General features: G+C 38.0%; 1 protein-coding gene across 2 annotated transcripts in view; it reads right to left on the reverse strand.

Annotated features, from left to right (window-relative positions):
• The window catches only part of MYO10 (myosin X), a 175284-nt gene that overhangs the window by 72229 nt on the left and 77013 nt on the right, over positions 1 to 26042 (reverse strand). For both annotated transcript variants that reach the window (XM_085308869.1, XM_085308870.1), the window contains exons 4-8: positions 10735 to 10922; positions 3540 to 3674; positions 1787 to 1911; positions 734 to 747; positions 526 to 610 (exon numbers count right to left, since the gene is read on the reverse strand). In XM_085308869.1, the coding sequence (XP_085164995.1) occupies positions 526 to 610; positions 734 to 747; positions 1787 to 1911; positions 3540 to 3674; positions 10735 to 10922 (547 nt within the window). The remainder of the gene's footprint in view (positions 1 to 525; positions 611 to 733; positions 748 to 1786; positions 1912 to 3539; positions 3675 to 10734; positions 10923 to 26042) is intronic.

Consider the following 26042-nt stretch of genomic DNA (forward strand, 5'->3'; position numbering starts at 1 on the left):
TATGGGGGTTTATTTTGTTCAGTTATTTTGCTTTACTTAGCTGTACAATGGAGTTAAAGCTGCTTTTTAGTATGCAAAGACAGCAGGCCCACAGGGACGTGATGAGACGGCCTTAGGCAATTTTGCACATATATAAATGTCATTTCTTTTGTTCAGCGGATTTATTCTTTATGAGAGGGGATTAGAGGAACAAGAATTCTTATCTTTGTTGCTGTGGAGTTATTTGGTATCATCAAAAATATTCAGCTTGAACAGAGTGAAGCATGTTTGTCCCCAGATAATTTTCCCAGGGCTTCAGCAGAAGCTGGGCATAAAACTACCTGCAGCCTAGTGACATTCTTCAGCTGAGCAAGTTGCTTTCAAGTTGAGCTCAAATTCACACTCAGTGAATTCATACTTAATAAATAATCTATTYCTTATGTTTGGGTTATTGGGTTCCTACAGTTAAATTTTCTACCGTTGTCACCATGGCTGACTACTAGTTTAGAGCCACTACAGTTGTATGGCTTGTGTTTTGCCACTCACCTTTCTCTCTCTCTTCTACCCCTGCCAGCAGAGCATAGAATATATGATAATTTCTTTCTCCAGGGTTCTGTCTTACTACACGGTTCTGTCAAAGTAAAAAATAGTTTCCATTTAAGGGATCATTTTTAAGGAGAATTTATTTATCCACATTTTCAAATAAATAAATAAATAAATAAAATTAACTGAGCAAAAGCAAGTATCAACTTACTTTTTCCAATAAATCTGCAGCCACATACAAAAAACTTCAGTCAAGGAATAAAGCAAAAAAACATTTAATGTACAAGGTATTTATAACCTTCCTTATGCTTTCACTTGAGACAACAGGAAAAGCTTCACAGTCTTTTCTTAAAACTTGCCTACCTCCATAACAAGATGAATAAAGTAACAGCAGTGATAATAATACAATAGTTCAAATACCAGTATTTTCCCCCACCTTCTTTTCCTCCATTCCCTCCAAAATTGGACTTGTCRCTTTCTGGATTTTAAATGGCATTTGCTTTTCTTTACATTCTCTTTTTCCTACTAAAGCTTGGGAACACCTTTAAGGATGAATTTATCTCACTGCAAAAGCAGTTTATGTTCAAAACCCTAGGTAGGATTTGTGAAAGCAGCACCAGCAGCAAATTTCCCCCAAACAGGGAAGCAGGATGCTCAACTATTCCAGTTACTGCTTCAAAACAGCAAGCACAGTCTGCGACATGCCTGCATAATCTGTTACATCTTCATCTATACAGCTCCCTGTCCCTGCACTCTGGTGCTCTGTTCGTGCTGCCTGCTGGTCCAATTTTGCCAAGGCAGGACATATCCAAGGACCAGACCACATGTGCTCATATTATAGAAATTCAGCAGCTCTGCTCTTTGAACTACTTTTCTAGTAACTGAGAAATTTATCTTCAGATATAATGACTGAGGGAAAACATTTGAGAACTGAGATTAGACCCAAGAATTAAGGTCCTATTAGCTCATGATGTAGGAGGATATACATGAACCACGGTATCAGTAGCAACACAAGAGCTTGGTCATCTAAGTGTATATATGGCCCACTCTGCTATAAATGCATGTCTACATGAGCACAAAGGTGTCCACAAAATCTGGTTGTACTGCTTGCCTTTCCCACCTAAACCAGGTCAAGTGAATGCTGCATGTTTGTGAGTAGGGTGAAAGGACAGAAAAGTGTGAGCTACTTCTCTCTCAGTTCTCCACAGAGGAGGTATATGTGGGCTGCCTGGAAACACTGAGGCAAATCATCAAACAAGGATACAATCTATAATTCTTCCTCCCTGAATGTTTCCTTTCTGACAGATGTTCAGCTGAATAAACTTCCCAAAGCGACTTGAGTTGTTGTTGTAAACAGTCTTCGCATTTCCAAAAGCTTCCATAATTGGACTGTAAAAATACAAAAGAATGACAAAAGTGTTAATGCCTGACTAGCAAGCTATGAGTTTCACATRGGACTGGCAAAAGGAATGGCACTGTGTAAAGTCCGCTTTTGACATCCTCCTTGTCCTTAGCCTATATATCCTCAGCATTATCCTGATGATGAACATCTTTATTTGGTATCAACAGATATAAGTATTCAGGCAACAAAATTTACAGTACTAAGCTCTTGCACAGTTTGTAACTCTGCAGCAGATGCAAATCAGAAAATAAGAAATCTCAGTGCGCACATGTTGCTCAACAGATACAGGGAAAATAGTCCTTGTCATATGGCAATTAAAAACAAAAAATTCTTTAAATCCAGATACAGCAAGTGAACAGAGAAGAAGTATAGAGATAGAAATAATAGACCTTGAATTGTCTTTGTTTTTTAATAGCTTGGAAGCGCATGTTATTTGAGCACTGAGTGTATAGTGTTCAACTTATCTGGTGCATCTACTCATCTGTTATAGCAGCTTTCCTGATCTTCCTTTTCCTGAGTGTGCTTCTATCACATGCACTCTTTATCCTATCATGCCCCATCTCCCTTACCTTCTTCTCAGGCTACATACACCAAGCTAACAGTTTTTCTCTTCCATCATCTGTTTCTCTCATTTTGATTATCTGAATTCAGCCTCAGACAAAAATGGCCACCATTAAACCATCATATATTTTAAAAATCTCCATCTCTGTGCTTTATTAAGATATCCCACTGTGCTCTTCACTTTCTAGAGCACCCAGATGATATTGTTTCATGGAAATTTCACCATTTCCAATATTAATTTTATTGCTTTGCAAATTCACCCACATATTTAGTTACATTGTAAACTCTTTCATTTCACTGACAAGGCTTATGGCTTTTGGAAAACATCTGTGTATTCGGAGATTTGGAAAAGCAAATTAATCAACTGCAGGTTATTTAACTAATTACCACTGCGCTGGAAGTACATACTACTCCTATAAAATCAGAAAGCTTATATCACACTGCACATGTAGAGAGACTGTCTCGAAACCATTTATCAGTGATTCAGTCTTTTCCTTAAAATGTGACCAACACAGTATTGGCAATAACTGGTAAAAATCTGTGCTAAGAAGAAAGCAAGTCTCTCTTTCTTGGTGAAATGGGTTTCAGAAGGGATGAAAAGCATATACATAGGGGGTTTCAAAAGAAACAAAGATTTTCTAGCCCCTCACAAGCTGCTTGAAGAACCTGCACATCCTCACATTTTTGATTCAACAGTGTCTTCCAGTTAAAGAAACCACAGTTCAACAGCTGCTTAATAATAATAGTGTCTGTGGTATAAAACAGACTTCTATAAGGATTTTTTTAACCAGAATGTAACTATCATAGAAAATTGGTTTCTTTTATACTAACAAAACAACAACTGAACAAGACTATCAAAACCGTTAACAGGGCAAATTTATACCTGTCAGTCTATTCTCTGGTACCAGGATGTATTTTTTTCCTGATTTTTCCACCAATATTTTTACATTAATCTAGGTTTTAAGTATTTTTAGCCTCTACGACCATCCCAGCTCAGTTAACAGACCCTTTTGTGCAATATCCAGGACCACATACAAGAATATGAATGAAGTACCTGCTTTCAAGAATAGCTTGCTCCACACAGAAGGTTTTCTCTCTGGAAGACAGTTCCAGTGAGTGTTGGCTCATTGCAGATAAGAACTTGAGAATCAGCTTAGTGCTTTCTGTCTTACCAGCACCACTTTCACCACTGAAAGAAGAAGAAGAAGAAGAAGAGTTTTGACAGTTCCAGCAGCAGGGGAAAAGTCCTTTGGCCAATTCTCTAAGTTACAATTAGCTTGAGACTGGGACACGTATGTAGGACTATCAAATAGCAGCAGAATTCATACTAAGCATAATACACCTTTAAATTTGCTGAATATGACATTCAATAAAAAAATATGCTAACTTCACACTTTGCACCACTTTTCAGACAGCATTTCAAGGCATTTATTGAATATAGATGTGCAGGACATCCATGAGGTTAAGAAGAGTTCTCTGAACACACAGGACCAACAAGCCTCATCAACAGAGAAAAGCAAAAATAGCACAAAGAGCCACAGTCTCACAGCTTAAAAATGGTCAGTGAGAAAGTAAAGAATGTGGGGACTTTCCCTAAGCAAATGAAGCTGGGAAGGTCTGCAATTAAGCTGCAGCAGTCTAGCTAAGGAGGCAGCCTTGCTGCAAAGACAGAGAACATTAGAGACACCAGTGCATGTTATAGCACATAAAAGCTGCTAATACTATTAATGCTGATACTCTTCATGAGGTACACATGTTCTTTAAACAATCTTTCTAATGGCAGGCCAAATAAACCATACTTACCTGAGTTCAAAATGACTCTGTATATTTTCACCTAGTCTTTTACTCCTCTCCTTCAGTGCACATGCAGCATGTATAACCTTTCATCTTTACCACCAAAGGAACTAAGTTATGTAGAAATGCTAAACTGACATTTGAAAAGCAAAATATTAATAAGCAATACTACTGATGTAAGCAGAAAGCAATATACTTGATTTCCTTTTTTAGACCATTTGACTGAAAGGTGTAAATTTTGCTTGTTTCCCCAATCTCACTTCTCTTCAATCATGTATCTTTTAATTAAAAGCACGCTGTGAAGTACGAAGAAACAAAGCTTGTGGTTTGTCTAGTTTGTTTACTTTTCATCTGAAGTCATGGCATCAAATATTAACCTGCAACCTAATTCCTAGTTTTCTTAATTCCTAATTAAGCTGTGCCTAATTCTTGTTTACTTCCATGAGAAGGAGGTACATTTTGGCCTCATCCTACCCTTTTCATTGTAGCAGGTTGGAGGTCTGTCATTGACTAGGATGGAGCATAACTAGGCTTATGTAATAAGCACAGTTTAGCTGACAGTCTTTCGTTGTACCATTGTAAGTGGTAAACCTAGTCGCTTTAGGTCATGACAAAGGATAATGATGGTTTCTAGTAAAAAAAGCAAAGAACAAAGGTATAGCCCAAGGAAGCAGTAATGCAATGAATACAGTTACAAAAATAATCAAGGAAGAAGCATAGATTACATAATGAGTCTAAAAGTCTTTTAGCTGAGATTTATTTTTAAACATTTCCCAGAAAGAATCAGCAAGTCTTTAAAATGTTTCAAAAACCTCATTAAAAATACACTACACACTGGTAAGTTTGAGTTATATATGTTTCATCCATCATATATTTACCATCTCAAACAAATTCTGCAGTATGTTTAATTTAATTTTACCCTCGGGATTCCAGCTTATAACCACCTTCCTCCACAGTCTAAGCCTTTTTGGTATCTGTTCCCTTTCTCTCTGCAGACCCACACGCATTCATGCTCCTTTGCCAAGGAAGTAAATCTTTACTATATCCCATATTTGATACTGGCTCTTTGTATCTTAAAAGACTAGCACAACACTTTTACTATTTTGAAAGTAGTTCGCATATGCTTGCCTGGTGCAAAAATCCTTTGTCAGGTGCAAAAATCCCATCAAGTGGCACATATCTCTTCCTGCTTACATTCTCTTGCTTTGAGCTCCATTGCTGAGATCTGGGTGTCAGAGGGACATCAGCTCTTCTGAGGACACTATGCTTCACCTGCCACCATCACACAGCCTACATTCTGAAGCATTAATAGTTGTACCATGGAAGCTGTGTTACCCCAGCGTAATCAAAAGCAATTCTGTAAGTGATATATTCAAAGCTCATTGAAAAGTATTTTCTATACTTATTTCTAGTACAGTTGATATTATGCAGGACTATAATCTCTTGATTTTTTCTTAGAACACTAGATGCTCAGGACTGGGTCAGCCCAAAGATCTGCCATCCTGTATCTGATAGTGACCAAAAGGGGACACTCAGAGAAGACAATATTTTCCCAGCTTCCCAGTGTCTTCTAATCCTCAATGGACTTATCTTCCATGAGTTTCTAGCCACATACCTTAGAAACCTCATGAACTTCTAACATCCAAAACATCCTACTGTAAAGGTGATTATAGGCTGTACAAAAAGCCATCTCCTGCTGACTTGGATTTACCTATAAGCTTCATTTGATGCCACCTAGTTCTTGTATTGGAAGGAACAGCAAACAATACAACCCTGCAGTCCCTCTCCCTGCTACTCCCGACTTCACAGACATCGATCACCCTGCTGCCAAGCTGTCCAGTTTACTCAGCCATTCCCACATACAGAAGCCACTCTACACTTCTGTTCCCTTTTGTTCTCCTCTGAAGCATCAAGTCCTTTTGGATATAAAGCTAGGGGGAAAATGCCGTTCATAATATTCAAGACGTGAGCAGAGCATGGATTTACACAATGATCTCTATTTTGTTCTCTAGACCTTTGCTAGTAACGACTAAATTCTATTTAGTTTTACAAATACTACCGAGCATTGAGTGGATGATTTCACAATCCCTCCAGCATGACTGCAAGACTTCACTCCTATATGATGCTGCTCAGCTCAGGACCTATTATTTGGCGTGTGTGAGGGTAGCTGTGATTTTTTTCCCTTGCAAAATACTTCATAAAATATGGTTATATTCATAAAATACAATTAATAAGACAAAAATCAAAAACAAGCATGCTAATCTTTCAGGTTGTTTATTCAATCCACACAGTACAAACATCAAAAGTAGGTTAGCCTTGGATCAATCTTTAGGAATTCTAGAAAGCCCATCCCTATAGGATGTTGGCAAGAAGGAGAAATTTTTTAGTGTATACTCAACTCTTCCAGCAGCTCTTCTCCCCATAAGTTTAAGAGCCCAGCTTGTTCCACATCACTACACTCAGTATTTTGAATATACTAAATATGAAAACAACCCACAAGGCCCCCATTTAGGAGATCTTTAATCTTTCTCCATGACTTGTTCTACACAAGGCATCTCACGAAGGGCACAACAATCTGAACTCCAGACTGATGCAATGAAAAATGGGGGTCAGTAAGAGAGACTTCTCATTCTGAAGGACTTGATGCAAATAAGGCTCGATCAACACAACTCTAAATCACTTGTCAGCTCTTTCTTCTGGCTTTAAAACCCCAAAGACAGACACACACAAACAAAATAGGCCTCATCAGCAAACATAGTTTTTTAAAATGCACAAGAGAATTTTGGTATGTCAGCCTCATAAGCAAGTCTTCCATCAAAAATCTGGGTCTTATCCAAAGAGTAGTTTGTTTTATGTTGATGTTCAAGCTGAACAACAAAAAAAATGTCAGGCCATCAGATGACAGATATATAACAGACAGAACAAACTGTTTTTTGACTGTGATTTCCCACTCATGGCATCAACCTGAGAATGTAACTCAGCGTGTCTGTTGCCGCTCCTTCTATTGCTCTACACTTCTTAGACCACCTTAAACAAAAAAAGCAACAAAAATATACAAAATATASAAAACTACAACCTAAACATGTCAGCTAATCATGAGTTGAACTCAGAGAGGTCTCTTGACTGCTTGGCTATTCCTCAACAGCAAGGAATTCCCTTCCTGTTCCTGCCAAGGTGCCCAGACCAGCTATTCAGCTTGAGCTGTTCATTTGGCTTTCCATGAACAGCAGCATGGGAGCTGAAACAATCAGATGATGTAAATAGYTTTGTAATGTGTCTGTGACAGCACCAAATTTAACTGTGATAAGCTTCCCCCCCACCCCAAAATGAAACTGGCCATTTGAAAGGTTCAGAACAACATGAACACAGACATTTTTGAATTAAAAGCTTTAGCTCAATAAACACAGAATCAACTTCTAGCCTGGCAGAAAAAAAAATCGTAATTGTGTTAATATTTTAATGCACAGGTTCTGCACGGTTTCTCCACTGCGCCCCTCTGTTGACATTATAGGCTGCTAAGTCATTCTTTTACAGTATTAGCATAAATAAGCCTATGTAACACTGATCAACAACCAAGCATCTTCAGAGAAGTTCACAGAATATTATCCCTTCTATATTCACATTTTCACCTTTATTCTGAGAGGTTATATTGGAAAAAATGGTCTGGGATTTATTTTACATTTTAGCTCACTATTGGTGATAGTTTTTGATTCACATTCTTGCTTTAATTCTCTCATTTTATTCCACTCAGAAAAATTCAAAACATTTCAAAATAATCTAGAAGCTTTTTCACAGGTTTTTGATTCCAAATACCACATTCTTAAAAAGGCATCTCCAAAACAAAGCTGAACAAATTCTGACCGCCAGCAGGAGGCACTTCAAGTCCAGCAGATCATTAGGGAAAAAAAAAAAAAAAAAAAAACACCAACATTGTAAATACCTTACTTCATAAGGCAGTTTCCACTTGCTATTGAGTTTTTAGATCCCCAAACTAGGAACAGGTGAAAACTGCGTATCAGAATTTGAAACCTACTCTGAAAACTTACTGATTTTAACTGAATGTGTTTATTATATTTTCATGTGGGAACAAAATTTTCTTTTGTATCATCACTTCCTTTAAATATAATACTAAGTTATTTGCCTGAATTCAGACATTAACCAGAGTCCTGCTTGACCATATTTTCAAATGCCAGTAATAACCAAGTGAGCCTGACAGTGAGTTGCTGCAACATCAAATTCTAAGCCAGCCATGCAGGCATGACCAGGATGCTGAACAGGACTAGGGAATTGGCTCTGCCTCCAATTTGATGCCCCAAACTGAATTATGCAATTGTGAAGACCTTCCTAAACTTCAAAATGCCCACTGAAAACATCTAGTAACTTTAAAAAATCCTGCTCCAAGTCCGTTACAAGCTACAGTAGATTATCTTGCTTTACAAAAGGAAATTTATTTTGTATTTGTTCTTGTAAATTACAATTTCCCTCATATTCTGTAGAAACTGAAGATACCCTTAGAAAGTAGTATTACTACACTTGTCCAGAACATTGAACTTATTCAGAATCATTGTTTTAGTCCAAGACTATGGCAAACTATCTTAAAAGGTACTGCTAACATGAAACTTTTCCTTATTATGGTTCATCTCTACCAAGGCACATGGTTTGCAGAGCAGAGCCTGCTGGAGACTCCTCCAGAGCTTCTGAGACTTTTCCTTTTCAGGACAAATTCTGCCTCTCTTTTTGTGGCTTGTGGAGAATTGGAAAGAAAGGTAAATACTTAGGCCAATGCATGATGAGATTAAGAAAAATACCAGTGGCCACTAGGTAGGCATCAGAAAGGATTTCAGTCCTGAAGATTCAGGGTAGGKGGACTGTTCATTAATAATTATCTGACATTACGCCATGAAATCATGATTCCAAACTAATTTTTTTTCAAATGAAGCAGGAACATTTATTTTTTTCTTGGAGTGTGACCTGGACTGAGCTTTAAATGTACAAWAGTGTGTATGCGTGTATGCATGTGCATATATACATATATTTGTGTGTGTGTGTGTATGTATATATAAAAGGGAAAAAAAAAAAGGAAGCAAGCCTATAATTGAAAATACATGCAGCCCTCCCTATATCTGTGCCATTTTAGGCATTATTAGGCTGAAACTGCCTGGAGAAGAGAGAGGACAGAGTAGCACTTCCAGCTAAGAGCTTTCAGAGAAGTTGAAAACAGACTTAGCGGTGCTGTATCTGATTCACATTTCCAAAAACAGCTTGGGTTTTTAACATGTGCTAAATCATTTTCTCTCCCAGGCAAACTTGCAAACTGGTCTGTAATTTTAAATGTAGGTAGAAACCTCCTACTGCAGAAGGCATGGCTGCCACTTTGTCACATCCCTTCTCTGCCCTGCCAGCTGCCTGGTCCCCAGTCCATGGCTGCTTCAAGAGCTCCCATGGAGGCCAGGAGAAAGCCAAAATCATGTCAGCTTGTGYCTGAAGAGTTCTCATTTCTGTCACATTTGCTCAAATTTGAGGCTGCTGGAAGGCGAAAGCAAACAGGCTTAATCAAGGCCCTGTTACACCCAAAATACTGCCGAAGTAGGAGAGAGGGGAGAGGGGGAATAGGAGCTCTCACTTGCGGTGCATCTACCCTGAGAGAATGGAAAGGTGCCGTACAACCACGGCCACCGTGCTGCCCCTGCTGACCCAGCACACCGTGCCAGCGCGCTGGAGAGGCATCGGCTTTCCTGCTGCATGAGCCAGTGCAGCTGAGCTGGCATGCTGTGGGAAGAAAGCCACATCAGGAAAAGAGCTGGCTCTTTTTACTTATTTTCTGGGATGTGAAGGCAGGAGGGGCTGCAAGCAACTAAAAGTTATTGAAATGCCAACTGCTCTCCATCTACATTCGGCATCAGCGAAATTCTGAACACAAGCACCACAGTGGATCAAAAGGGAAGCTATTAAATCACCATTAAATTAAAGCACAATTAGATTAAGCAAGGAAAATTAATCAGGCAGAAATAAGCAATTCAAATGTGGAGGGTTTTCTCTTTCACTATCATTATTTACTGTCTTCCTCAAGACTGGGATGGGAGTTTTGTTTTGTTTTTCCTTCTTCTCTAGATACCAGGTTCAGGGTCTAGCAGTGACAAACTACCAAGCTGCATGGTGATGCATAAACCAGTAGGGGAAGCGCTTAAATTAAAATCAGAGGGGTAAGCAGCAAAAATGCACAAAAATAAAATATTTTTTCAATACATTAAGTTATAGGATGCATAAGCAAAATGAACATTTTGTCAGAGGTCAACAGAATGATAAACAGCAAATTCAAAAATCTCTTCCACACCTCTGATGATTTAAAAACATGCTTTCTCTTAGAGTTTTCCTCTCCATTTGGCCCAAATATATATTTCTAAATCACCTTTAAAAGCCCACCAGCAGGGATAATTTAAACAGCAGCCATTTACCTGATGAGGATACACTGGTTGTCATGACGCTTCCAAAGGCAGCGGTAGCACTCATTTGCCACAGCAAAGATATGAGGTGCAATCTCTCCCATGTGGTGCTTGCTGTATTGCTCCACGGCAGTGCAGTCATACAGTCCTGGAATGGTCTTGTATGGGTTCACAGAGGCAACTATGGAACCAATGTATGTCTGCAAGCATACAATTTCCCCACAGTTATTATACATGTGATGGAATAGAATAAAAGTCAATAGAAAGACAATAAATAAATGTTAGCAAAAGCTTGGCAATCCTTATGGAGTTTGGATATAGGTGCTAGCATTTTTTCCTGCTTTTTTTCCCCTTTGACAAAAGCAACAAATGGGTGAAAATTGTTTCCACCTCCATCATGTTTTCATACTTATCCCATCAACAGCACAGAACTCCTCTGCTGTACAAACCTCTGTGTTAACATCACTCACAGCTGCATAGTAACATCTACAAGCACTTCTGAAAGTCTGCTTCTCATCCATTCCTAGGGACATACCGAACTTACCAAAACCGCACTGTATCCATAGGTGCCCAAAATTGGGGAAAAAGTCTGGAATTCCATGCACCATATCAAAATCCTTCCCTGTTCTGCTCCATAATTTTTTAGCAGAATTATGCCTTACTATGGTAGACATTAACACCATTTTATGGTAAAATGCCCTGAAAAGAGCACATGAACAGGCAGGTGATCCAAAAAAATTGAGCATCTGCAAGTTAATTTATGGCTTCTCTGATGTACAATGGCAACGTGATGAGGTGTTCATTTCTAGCACATTGCAATTATGGAGCACACTGGTTAAAACCACCCAGGTAGTAGTTTAAGCCCATTCCATTGCCTTAACTCATTAAGCTGTGGTAATGTGATCATTTGCAACAGTCTATTCACACTGCTGCTCATTTTCTCAGTCTTTTTCTCCCTTCACAGTGACCTTCTACCCATCTGAATATATTTTTCAAATACAATCATATTAAGAAAGAGAGAGAACATCAAGTATGTTATCTCCTGGATTTATAAATATCATTCCAGGGCATGTAAAACTGATATATCACATGATGTGTGTGATGTTACCACTGTGACACTAATTTCATGTTGTCAAGCACTCTCAGACGGTACGTGCAGGAAGCTAGCATGTGGCTTTCAGCAGCCCTGCTGTGGACTTGCTAACTGCTGGCCTGCTATGGTTCAAGTCCTGTAACAAGGGCTTCAAGTACAGACTTCGGCTGCAGATAATCCTGTAATCACCATCATGAATCCAGCTATGAAATTCACAGCACAACAGGGGGCTTTTTCATTACCCTGCACCTTACCTAGAAAGGGCTTCACAGGCAGCTGCTTGCATTTCACAGAAAYGTAGCCCCAAGTTCACTACTCGTAGCTCCTCTCTTCTCTAGCAAGCTACCACAATGGGCTTTAATAAGACTTCCTCTTCTTCCCATTGATTAATATGTAATTACAATTATGAATTACCTCTCCTTTCTCACTGTTTTTCTGCTGTTGTATTTCCCAGTATCCATCTGTTCATCTTCAATGAGGTCCAATACAAGTAGCAGCTCTGAGCTTTTGTTAAAGGGACTACAGCAATGTCCGTAATACTATGAAAATTTTGTTAAATACAAGGGGAATATTCCTCCTCACTGTAACTAAAGTATATTTTACAGAGCTGTGAACCTTCAATCTATATGTTTTATAAAAATCCCCATGCTGTGCAACAGTTCATAAGGTTTCATCTGGAGGAAAGATACCATTTCAACACAAAATTGTATCACAGGCCAATTACAGTGCTGAGACAACAGTTTAATTTCCCGGGATCATTCCCTCTTGGGGGTTCTCAAATAACTAATGAGGAATTCTTTAAGAACAAGCTTCTTGCTTGTTTTATACACAGATCGGATAGGCAAAATTTTAGGACATTTATTTAAATTTCATGAATACAGTGCAGACATGATCAACAAAACAGACTGCTGTACATCTAGTTCCTTACCTTATTAAAAAGTCTGAGTACCTTACTAAAAAGTCTGAGTGGTTAAGTAAAAACAGTAACTCGGGGCATATTATCAAAATAGATACCATTCCAAACAAGCAAATAAAAAAATCCCCTCAGAACATACAAACACTGATACCCTATAATTTATAACGATAAACAGCTTTATAACGATGTACAGCTTTCACATGATCAAATACATAACAGAACAACATCACAACACTCCTTCCTTGATCCTCCTGTGATAAAGCACTGGCAAATTGCTCCACCAGCGACTACAATACAAATTTTCTTGCTTCTCCTGTTTCAAACTGTACACCAGAGGTAACAGCAGTCTGCTTTTGCACCAATGCTCAAAACAATCTATCACATGGCTTAAATTAAAAAAAAAAAAGATAAAAACACTGTGGAGAATGTCAATAATTACTATGAATAAGAAAAGTTTTCTTTTCTATTAAAGTAAGTCATCTTCCTTTACTCCTCATAATGAATGTAAGGAATCATGAACAGAAAAATACTGTATTATAGTAACAGCAGAAACTCAATGACTAGCAGAAATGATGCCAGTGAAAACTATTCTTACACCATCTCAGGAAATATCTTTTAGAACATGTCACTATTTTAAWTTTTTTTTCTCTTTTTCTTTCAGCAAAGAGCAGGAGAATCATAATTTCTATTCAAACAGATAACATTKTGTGGTTCCAATCTTCTGTTGTTTTGAATATATGTTATTTCTTGGCAAAACAAGTTAAATATGTGTATAAACTCTTATAAAATTATAACAATACAAACCAGAACAGACTTGAGCCCACAAAAATAACTTTTTCATATCAAGACACGATCACTAACAAGCTATAGCTTCTCAGGCATAATGCAGTAGATTTATCTTCTAGCAAGTGTGGTAATCCAACCCAGCAGCAGTCAGGACTAGATACCCAACAGACCACAACTGTCCCTGCAAGAACTAATTAGRGGTTAGCTGGGCCATGTGAACATTTCACCCTAACCCGAGGCAGTCCAGCAAGATATTAATGAAGTTAAGTAGCATAGTTTTTCACGTTTCTATTCTACAGTTATTAAAAACTACTCCCATTATTTAAAAAATCCCATTGAAGGATACATCTTCCCAAAATCTTCCTGAACTTCTCCTGGGTCACTCTACAGCAACAAGATCTGTTAGCAACTTCTAAGAAGTATTTCTTACATTAGCTCCAGGCTTACTGCTTCTCCTGTCAACTGAGTATCACACACTCTTATTAATAAAAATATTCTATTAAAAGTAGATCCCACCTCTGCTGAACTCTACCTGGCATCTCTAAGAGTCACTAAGTCAGACATGTGACACACGATATAACCTGAATTCACGTACAGAACTGTGCCATTTGCTTTGCWGACCAATTTGTTACATCCCTGTGCAGGGCTCTGCTTTCTATCCCCTTTGGGACTCTAACTATCCTCACAAGTCCACTGTTTTCTATGATGGCAGACTTTCCATCTTTGCAAGTACAAGCATGCTAGCAGCCAGTTAAGCCAGTGTAGAGATGCACAGAAAAATGCAGGGCTGTTTAGTGGATGGATGTTATATGCAGAACACTAGCTCTGCATCAGGCACCATTCACATAGTAAATTAAAGCAGTTAACAGTCAGAGGTATGAACTCTAAATTACTTTATTATGCTAGCAGCACATAGTTGAAATCACTCAGAAACAGTATTTTCACATGTCATTTCCACTTAGCTTAAAACAGAGCTAATTTAATTTTCTCTTTGTTCTTTGTAGTTTCTAATCTCATTCTCAGAGTCAAGAATTACTCATTTTAATGAAAACACTCAAAAGCAGTTATGAATAGGAAAAACACTCATACCATTGACAGCGTACTAGTGAGTAGATAGGATTTCACAAGATTTCTTGTTGAAAAAGTTTGAGAGGTATTTCAGGGAAATACTGTATAAAGCTTCGAYCACAAACCCTGTTTTCTTAAGTCAGTGGCAATGAACAGGATAGGACAGTTCCCTTCTCTCTCCCTATTATATAACCAACCCCAAATTTTAATCAGTACCACACAAATTCTTGAGTTATTTTGTTACAGACTAAACCAGCACAAATTTATTATCAGATCACTTCTAATAAAGTCATTTGAACCTAAGAATAAATGAAAGCAATTCAGTTTGAATCCCAATGCTGTACTTTGATACGATATTAAATGCACACACTCTTTTTTTACTTTTATATTTTTACAGAAACTTTGTAATTATAATGCATCTCCTAAGACACTTTTAGTCACAAACCATAGACATTCCTGCACCCCTTTTAACATAAAAAYGAGGAAATAAGATTGCTTGCTGATCCTAAGAGGACTTAGAAGTTCAAATCCTGTCTTTTTGCCTAGACAGTCAACAAGACAATAGCATCACAAGAGTCAAAATAAAAGAGATGCATTTGAGAACAGAGGATATTTTTCATCAGTTCTCTGAATGCACTTCTTTGTTTTGCTTGTTGTCTTCTAATAGCAAGCAACTTTGAGTCTCTTGTCTTGAAACTGCCACAGACTTCCTCAAGTAACCAAGGCCAATTCAATTCTTTAACAAAGTTAAGAGATCACTAAGTTTATCAAGACCCGTAGCAGTACTCCAGAAAAAAAATTGAAGCGGTCAGAGTGGTCACATCTATCATTATAGGGGCTTTGTTTACATAAGAAAGATGCAATCAGTTTAACTGAATCTGATGTCAAACACATTTAAATAGTGTAAAAAGCTTTAACTGGTTAAAATCAGCTTTTTCAAGTTAACCCTAAAATTATTAGAAAAAGGGTTGTAATAGTTAAACCAAATCCAGTTTGAAATGTCCTTCTTTCTCATGTAGAAAAGGCTTTGAAATTAAAATATGAAAAAGTAAAAAATTTCACCCTTCAAGAATTGTTTCACATTTTTCCATATAGAAAAAACAAAAAAAATAAGAGGATTGGCCTCGGGTAGTATCACTTCATGAATCCTATAAAGCAAACACACTACACATATCAGAACCACCTGGATTTCTACCTTTTTCCCCTTCACAGACTTTTTGGGGTTCATCCTTTCAGCTTTGCTCCATGTCCAGCAGTCATCTGCCTTCCATTTCTTCCCACTTAAGCCAAGATTTCAGCATCACCACAATTACTTTTCTCTTCCTGAGGATGGAAAGAAGGTAGGAGCAGGCCCAAAGGTTTTCCTACAGGACATTATATGCTGCTTCTGAACTTTGATTTATAAACACAACAGAAGCTAAAACTGCTCGCACTATTGGAACTGGCACAAGGAGATCACTGCCTCAATTTCAGTCCTCGTGTTTCTTCAGAGACACTGAAAAACAGTATCTTCTTCCCAGCATTGCCTAAGATGGTACTAGAAATGTTGGAACCCATCAAATATAGAATTTAGATGCTTTGTTACAGATGTATACATTAAGAGTGCGAAATACAATTTTTTTTTCTTGACAACTCTCTTTTCAGAGCACTTTAAAGATATCCCAATCTGTGACAGRAAAAAAAGAAATCTATTCTTATTATAGAAATGGAATCATGTTTATAGAACATCAAAAGTTCTTTATCTGTATTGTTTTAGCGCAACTGGAATTATTCAAGGGACTGATTCTGTTTTGTGAAAAGTAAAGGCGAGGTGTGCATTTTGTCTCCTCCCCCTCCCTTTTTTGAAGAATAGTATTAGTATCAACTAGATAATTTATTCAAAAATATTACCTGCTGGGCTGTCCCAGGATATGTGGCAACTTCAAATGAAACTGTAGTGGAATTGGTTCACTAGAAAGTTACTTTACGACTCCTTTAAACAAAATACGTGGAAAGGTTTTTATTGTCATTCCAYAGAAGTTGCACTTCCATCATACCTTTAAATTATCAAGACTGAAGTAACACTACCAAATTAGAAAACCTGCACTTTCACAGTACATGCAGATGGAGACAATGTTTGAAAGAACACAAAATAGCTGTCAAACTTCAATGTCAAATTTCAAGGGTACAGGAAACAATACCTGGACATAAAAGAGTTTGCCTAATACTGTAGGTACAGCTTTCACTGTTCCAGGTTCTCCCAGGTAAAAGGATTTATAATCATGGTTGAGTTTATATTGAGGCAAAGATAACTAGGTCAACAACCATATACACGTCCGCATAAAAAGTAAGAGATGGCTGGACCGTATTTTGGCATGCTTTTTAGAGGAGAGAGCAGAAGGGGCAGGGATATATCATAAACAGGATGATAATTACACTCTCTTTCATGCTAGGATCTTGATTTATCCTCCCTGTGGTAAGTATGTCCTGTATTTCAGCTAGTCCCATGCTAATTTCAGTGGGATGGAATCCAGTTCTCTCCCTAAATTATAAGCTAAAACGTCTGGTGTCAAGTTCCCTTCTTAAAAGCCATAATCAAACTGAAGTACTAAACTACAAGTTTAGATGTTTTCAACCAACTAAACCATTTCTGTGATGTAAAAGTCATACTCTGTAATCATTCCTATATGCATGGGCTTCTCCTGTGCAGTGACTCATGGTAGGTTTTCAACAGTCCAACAAATATACATCTGCTTTGTTTTTCCTTATCAGTTATGTTCTCTGTGAAGGCACACCCCATTACAACACCAAAACTGTCTTTTCCACCTCTCAAGGCCACTTACAGAATTAGTTGCAAAATGAGGTATACAGGCAACGCTACGAACACCAGAGTTAGCACCCACTGAAGAAGACCATTTCAAGAGAAYGAGACCACCACTGAAATTCTCACCAAGAAGATCGAGTAATAACAGGCAGCTACCTCCATTCAGAGCTGCCTGCTAAATGTTCTCCCTCTCACTGTTTTCCCCAAGCCTCTTCTCACCCACATTCACATCAGTTAATTGTATTTTCTGATACCTCCATGAGGTAAACTGCAGCAGCCTGCTCTACCAGCTACCTTCCTGATGGCCTTTGCCCTTCTCATGCTGAGCATGGAGTAGATCCAAGAAACAACTGATCCAGGTATTCTCAAAGCCAGCCAATATCTTTACAGTCTGCTGTATTCACCTTTCAACCCAATTAAAGTGACCATTCGCTTCCCTTGGTATGGAGCATTAAGCAACACTACCCAGTCCCCAAGTCTCTCCACGGACAAARGCCAGGTTTGTTACTTCTTCATTAGAAAATGGGACTTTGCAGCCCAGCAACCTTTAACTTCTAAAACAAGCTAATCTTTCTCTCCCCTTCCTATAGCTTCAGCACCGCATATTTATAATGCCCCTGTTCCAGCCAAGTAAATGAAGCTAGAAAATCTYTGTACCCATTTCTTAATAGTTAAAAATTTGGAGTTTGTTCACTTTAGCTATCAAAGGAAATACCCAGATGTGACCAAACTAGTGCATACAGGCAGTCTTATCTTTCAGCTTATCTCTGAAAAAGGCTCAGAAACAGTGAAGAACCTGCACAAAACTAAACTCTCCAAAGACTGAGACACCCGCTCACAACTTGAGCTCCTCCTCTTTTGCCGCTAATTTGCTCTGACTGAAGAGACAATCCTGAGTGGATGGAGACATTCAAGAAATTCCATAAATATTATCCAGGATCTGCAGGATGCTCACAGATTCTCCAAAGATTTCTGTCTGCAGGGGGTCCAGCACTTGAACTGGAATTGAAGAAATGCCCAAGTATTTTCAAAGGGTCAAAGAAGAAAAAAAMCCTCAAAAATAAAAGAAAAAAACTCAGAGAAGGAAAATCAAACTAATATAAAGAAAAAGATCGATACAAGAGTCATACACCATAGGTTAATAAATTGTGATATAAGAGACCACAGTAAAGATTTCCTCATTCRGGAACTTCACTGGTTTCTAGCAGATTTTCTCCTCAGTATAAAAAGGACTGAATTTCATTGTTTTTATTACTTTTTTTTTTCTTGACTAAAACAAGAGAATTTATAACTGGTGTTAATCCTATCTAATGTCAAGATACTGATCTTCTGTGATCTACTCCATAAACTGTCCTATATAAACATTTACTGCTTAGGGAAGAATATCTTCACCATTGCCAGGAGAAGAGGGGAGGTAACCTCCTGAATAAAAAGCCTGGTCGATCAGGATGAGAGATTGACTTTTGTCATTTTCATGCCCTACAATACAGAATGTGGCTGTATGAGAGAGGCTTTCATGCACCAAGGATGAAGGACATGGGATAACATGTCCTTTCAAACTTGAAAAGAAAAACACAAGAGTATTCTTTATTATACTTACAAGAGTATTCTCTATTTTACTTCTGCTTTCTATCATGAATTCAACCCATTCATCTGTACCAGAAATGTTTAGTTTTTATTTTTGAGCTTTTCTGTGATTGCATGGTTTGCACATCACATATCGTATCAATTCGTGTGCCAGTACACAGCTTAATTCTAACCAGAAGATCTCTATCTGAAATCAGAAAAGGCCCCACACAGAGCAGAAACCCCATGGCTCATCCTCTCAAATGGCCTGTGGCCACACGTTGGTTCTTCTTCCTGCTTTGTTATTGGACAAAATTTACATGACTCTTTCAAAGCCGCCTGAAGGTACAACTGACCCTCAGCAAAGAAAAGAAAAAGAACGTTCTTCTTCCCTATATATACATCTTAGGTAACCTTGGGGCTTTTCAGAGAAAACACAGRCAAATGAAAACAAAAATACCGGTAGATGGTATCGAAAGAGTGTTTCAAGAAAACAGGAGAAATACAGAAGATAATATAAAACTTTGGAGATCCATTGTTTCATTTTGGCTGCAAATATTTTATATACTGATTCCAGATTTTCATAACCTGCATATTACTTTAATATTTTAGAAGTTTTTCTACAGAAAAGGCTACTTTGGGAGGACAGCAGGAATTATGCAGTTAACTGAGCAGAACTCAAAAGCCAAAAGATTCAAACTCCGAGTCAATTCTATGCAGTTTGTTGTATGGCACTAAACTGCTGTCAAATGACCATGGATCTAAAAGTCTGCACTAAGATGACAAACAGTATTAGCAGCCAAAAATCTTCTAAACGGAATTTTTGGACCCATTCATCTTTAAAAGGAAAGTCTAAAAAACATCAAAAGGAAATAGTTCAAACCACTAGTGAGAAATTAATTACATCTTTTCAAATGAAACTAACAGTCTGACTACGAATCAAAAGTCCATTTACACAGGAAAACAATAGCTGTAAAAATAATTTATTTTATGCTCAATTTAAATGGACTATTTACAGCCTTTCCAGTTTTAAGCTGTTCGAATATGCGGAAAAGGCAGTTGGACAGTCTAGCATAAGCAGTAAATTGTGTGCAGCTTATGGCCTTTACGGTCAAAGCTCAACTCCTGCTAACAAAACACGTGCTAGTGACAGACAAGTGGCAGAAGTTTCAGTGTCCAAATTCCTGCCCTTCTTTGCAGACTTCCTTATCTTTGTAGATGGTGTAAGCAACAGCCCTTACAGAAATCAACCTACGCAGCAGCACGGGCAGTTAAAGAAATGACTGAAAAATATCTGTTCTTCTCAGCTCATACAGAATTCCCAGTGACATTCAGCGGAGATGAGGAGAGATCAACAAAAGAGCATTGCTTCAAAGCTGAGAAGACATTAGCAATGTATATCCTCCTTAATGAAAAACGTTTGCAAGATACAGATTTCTACTTTGCAGTTTTCAATACAAAATTATTGTTAAGTAAGGCTCAGGTCTCATTCCAAACACATGGAAGTCAACAGGAATTGACCCAKGTATTCATTCTACCAACTGGCCAAACGTGAAGAAAATACTGGTACTAAGCAGACAGAGCAAGTTTTTGGCAGCTAAACTCAGAAAAACGTTTCCTARAAAGTAAACATGTTACACATTTTGTATTTAATTATTAAATGTCATATCAAYTAAAGAAGGAAAACATTGTCTAGTATTCTTTCTAAGAGAGTGTTTCTCTTCTGAATTCCTCCTCCTCCTCCTCAAACAGTTTGTCTCAGGCAGTGGGCAGGATCCCCACAGCGAACCTTGCACACAGTAGGTTACCAAAAGTGCTACACATCCACAATATAAATTTACATAATAGCAAATTGTTCGTGTTGTCATCACATGCATGACAGTGTACAYTGCACAGACTTTTTTGAGCAGCTCCCTTTTTAATATTTCGTTGATCACAACACCTCAAACCAAAACGACTGCTAAGACCAGAAAACACGCACCTAAAAAACCTCCAGCAGTGAGGACTTTTTTTTTTCCCCCTTTTTAATTAGCAGTCCCATAAGTTCTGCAGTAAGGACGAATTCAGAAAGAAGTACAGTTAATGAACTAATCGAAGGCATTTGTTTACTTCATATCATTACAGCTACTCTCTTCCTCTGATGTATATAAAAAAGGAAAACAAATAAAATAATGATGTGTCCTTTGGTAAACAATGGTTGATCTATATAACTGACTATCCTTTTAGGAACAGCAATCACCAAAAATAAATTCCACTAGAATTCCAATTAAAAGCCTGCTGTGCTTATATAGATCTTTGTCTACTGCTCTCCAGTAACAGACGTGAAATGGAAGCTGTAATTAATGCTTGGAGACAGGAGTTCACTTTGAACTACATTTTGAAAACATTATCTGATGTGTGTAAGCATAACATGCTAATTATGGAGGTAAGCAGTTGTGCATAGGCAGTTTTCATGCATTCTTAACAAGTGCCYTCTCTCTGGTCTGTGTAGACCAAAGGAATTGGTGGAGACAATTATTCCCATCTCAGCAGTAACACAGAAAGTGCCCTAACAGAAGGCATGAAAAACACTGTGGTTCATCAGCATACTTTTTACATTTTAGTGTAAAAGTATAGCAATTAAATAAAGAGCAGTTTCTTCTGTAGCTATAGGGCAGATCCTACAACCTGGTCACTTGGGATTGCTCTGGAGTACTGGGAATTTGTGGGAAGGAACTGTGCACTTACAACCAGGTTGCAGACTAGATTAGAGAAAAAGGGGTTCTAAGACCTAGAGGAATAACTGAAGACTCAAAGTACATATCCAATACTAATGTATATGTATTTTATGGTGCTGACTAAAGACAACTCATGTGAAAGTAAAGAAACTCTCTGGCCTAACACTTTTAGAAACTTACTGATATTTTCCACTATTAGTGAAAATGAGTCAGAAATGTAGATTATCAGGCAGTTTAAATCGTCATTGCTCTTTTTAAGTCAATGGCCCACACTGTGTTGTACCATGCAGTATAGTAGACCAAAGACCAAAGCTGTTCACTGTACAGCATTGTGCATAGATGCTTGATACATATTCTCTTAAGGCTTAACTTCTGCAGTGAATGCACTCAAGTTTTTCTATTTAAGAAAAATACCATGAATACTTCTGGCTTCACAGGTCTTCATTTCTTGCCTACTGTCTCTCACCAATCTTTCTTTGTCTCTCTGCATCTACTTAAAACTTGTATCCATGGTAGAAGATGTCCAAACAGAAGTGTTTCCAAAGTGCAATAATCATGCCTGTCTTAATACACACCAGTTTTATTTAATTCGCCACTCCTCTGGTGTGCCTTGATATTTTCCCAGTATAACATGCACCAACTTCCACTTCCTGTTGACCCCTTTAATGTGGCACAGAGGAAATGCACAAGGTCTGATATGAGTTATATTTTACTCAAAAAAATTGAGCATGCAAAAACCTAGACAATCAAAGTCACAGAGAGCAACTGACCTAGATACTAAAGTGTCTCTGTCTGCAAACAGAAAAAATTGAAAAAATCCCCGACAGTTCATTATGCTATTGATTTATATTGCAGAAACATCAACAAGCTCCCTCAGGGAACCCTCATGCCTTATAGAGAGATAAACATGCGGTAATTAGATGACTTAACAAACTACAACTGAATATGCTGTTAAGGAAAAAAAAAAAAAAGAAAGAAAAAAGAGAGAGAGACTTGAAATCAGTGTTTGAACAACTGAATAGACCTTTTAAGGACAGATAACCGAGCATTCAGTGTAATGAATGAAGTGGATAAGAACTCTTACATGCAACAGTGTCAGGCAAGATGCAACTTTTCTAATTTATCCTTTTTAAAATTTGGAGAAATTTTGCTTTCTCATGCAAGTTATTACATGCTCATTGCATCAGCTGAAGAGAAAAAGGAAGAAAGTCATGAAAACTTAACTCCTAATTACCGTCATCCTCTGATGTGGGTGTGGCTGGTACAGCTCTATTTGTCTACGTGGCTGGTACAACAGTTTTTATACACACATACACAAACCTAACAGATGGTTATAATTATCTGCAGGCGGGCTACAACTCTAATTTGAAAGTGAGCAAAATCGGTTATGTTCTCTCTCAACCTTCCTTGCCATTGCACTAAACTGCTTCGCAACCTTAAGGCAACTCTGTCTTCCCCAGACAAGGCCGAAGCTGCTTGGCACCCACTGGGCAAAGCAGCCAAGGCCCTGCCATACCCCACCTCACACTGCACACCTTTTGGGGCCCAGGGACACCTTTCTGACCTAAGGAAAAGTGCACACGTCAAATAATAGTCACTTCAAAGGGAAAAGTGTCTACCTGGTACTTCAGAGCTGAATTCAAAAGGGAAGAAAAATCAAACTTGTTTAGAAACTTGTTCAGTGCTTAAACACAGTCAAATGAGGATTTTTCTGTCATTGAAAATTTCCATATGGAAGTGTACAATACCATGTAAATGTATACTGAAGTTATTTTTAACTCTCCTCTCACTGCAGCAAAAACTTCTCTCTAATCCTCTGGTCTGCTCTTCTCAAATACCATTGCCTGGATCAGTAACTAACCACCAGCCAAAGAGACAAGAGAAAGGCAGATCTTTTCAGAGTCAGCTTGAACACCATAATTTATATGGCTTGCAGTACAATCCAAATAATGTGGTTTACAGCRTCTTCTCCAAGATTACGCTAGTGTCCTCCATGATGTGTACTTAACTAAAAGTAAACTAGAATCAACAGCTTAGGGAACAATTCTCCTTTGAACAGCAACAAGTCAACCACGGTAGCACTTTATTTTCTACATCCCACAGCTGCCTTTATTACCATCATGTGCTTAGCACTGGCTTTACTTCAGAGAGATGATGAAATCTGTCATTTGCCTGTCCAAAAAGTTCAATTTTCAAATGTGGGCACTTTCATATGGCTTCCACATTTAGGACTGGTGTTTGTCTTTCTATATTTTGCCACATACCTACCAAGTATGCAAGCTATCCTTTGAGCTAGGCTCAAACACAGGAATTAAACTTTGCATGCAATTGTCCAAAAGCTGTACCTCCCGTATCAAGTTGTTCCTAATAAAGTAAGACAGGGGATGGGGGAAAAGGGAAGGGGTAGTAATGAAAGCCTCAGCCACACATAATCCCTGGTGTATTAACCCTACTCCCTTCCTGGACAGCATAAGCACTGATAACTCAGAAACAATCTGTTAGATTAGTAGCATTAATCAACAAGGTTGAAAAAATACCAGTCAGGAGTCTGGTTCAAAGAACCTAGAAAGGGCATACATAGCCCATGCTTCTCCCAGACTGAAAAGGGAAAGCAAAGCACACTTTTCTCTTTTACAGAAGCTCAAACAAACCAGTATCATAAGATGTTGACAGATTTGATGCTGATGCAAGATGATTGCACATTGATCAGAATAAATTTTGYTTCATCTTCTCACTAACAGCATAGATTTTGTTAGGAGCCTCAACTTACTACACACAGAACCAGGCACTGTATCCCCACATTAAACATAGTCTGTGTACCAAATCAACACCCTCCCCAAAGAAATGGCAAGAAATACAGACAATTCTACACTGGCCTTTTTAGTTGGAGCTGTTGGCAGCAACAAAAAAAGGCACTGACATGCTTGAAAAACTTTGGTATTTATAGTAAATATTTTTATAAAACGAATGGGGAAATAGTGAAGAGTTTAGGAATATGATTTTGTGAGCTGAAGAGGCAAAAATGTTATTATGAAAAGGAAAAGTAAACTGAACTCAGACATCTGAAGATATTTACTTAAATACTCATTGCTGGAGAAGCAGCTCCTCAAATACAGACAAATACACAAGTTAACAGGGAAAGAGTAGCATAAATATTTTCTTCCTTGGAAAGCAACTATTTAAACTTTTAATGGATTTTTCTATATTTTTAAAAATAATAGATACTTTACACTACAATTTAGCATATTGCACTTCCCTTTTTGTTTTTGGTAAAAGGAAAAAAAACAAACATATCCTAATTAAGTGCATTCGTTCCTCATTAAGGGCACAAAGGTGCTTACCAGTCTCATTGCTACTGAGAAAACTAACAAAGAGCTGCCAAATTCAAGAGCCATGCTAATGTGTTTGTAGCATTTCAAATACGTAACTTAAAAATGCCAGTACATCGCTAAAAATCCAGAATACAACTCTGCATATCTATTTTATGAATATATACATAGTACACTTTCCTTTACTCAGGAAGTGCACAAAGATGCACAGATCTGAGGAAAATGAGGGCACAATGACAAACATCTCTAAGATAAAAGCCAGGACACGGCAATAGTATTAAGGGATGGAGAGAAGTCTTTCAAGGGAGTAATTAGCCCTCAAGCCCAGAGCGTAGAGAGCCACATACCTTCCTGGGTTACCTGTAATGCACAAGGGAGAGATATCAAAATGCTGAAACGGASACAACACACAGTACATGCACTACTCTGACGAAGCAATTATTGGCCGTGGGAGAGGACTTTTTTGGACAGAAGGGAGAAGGCAGAGGTTCTCTGGCAAGTTTTGATGCTCCTGRCATGAACTCCAATGGTCCCTCTGGTCTTATGCAAGAAGCCTGGTCTCAAAGCAGCATGACCAGGATCCTAATTTCTTTAGCTGTAGGAATATATTTGGCAAGGTAGATTTAATGCAGTTGATTTTTTCCCCTTTAGTTTTGTTTGTTTGTTTGTTTTTGTTTACATCAAGCATTACAAAAAAATCATGAAACTGTTCAATACAGCTATTTCATTCTGGCTTGAGATGGCATGGTTCATTTGCAGATCCTTCCTACAATAACTCCTCCTATAACACATACTCATACATGCAGAAACATTTCACAAAATTATTCAAGCTATTTAATCTGCTTTTTTCAGTTTCTCTGCTCATGAAGCCCTGTTCTGCTATAACACTACCACTGGCACACCAGGAGTGGTGTAGCAAAAATGCTGGGGAAAGAAAAAGACGATGCTTCTTACATCAGGCTCTGGTTACATACGTAGGAGAGACTCTCTCATATGCATTTCAAAATGCACCCTTTTTTTCCAGTCACCCTGCTTTTTCATG

The sequence above is a fragment of the Rhea americana genome, unplaced genomic scaffold (assembly GCF_003343005.1).
Source record: "Rhea americana isolate MKP2758 unplaced genomic scaffold, rheAme1 scaffold_285, whole genome shotgun sequence".
Taxonomy (NCBI): Eukaryota; Metazoa; Chordata; class Aves; order Rheiformes; family Rheidae; genus Rhea; species Rhea americana.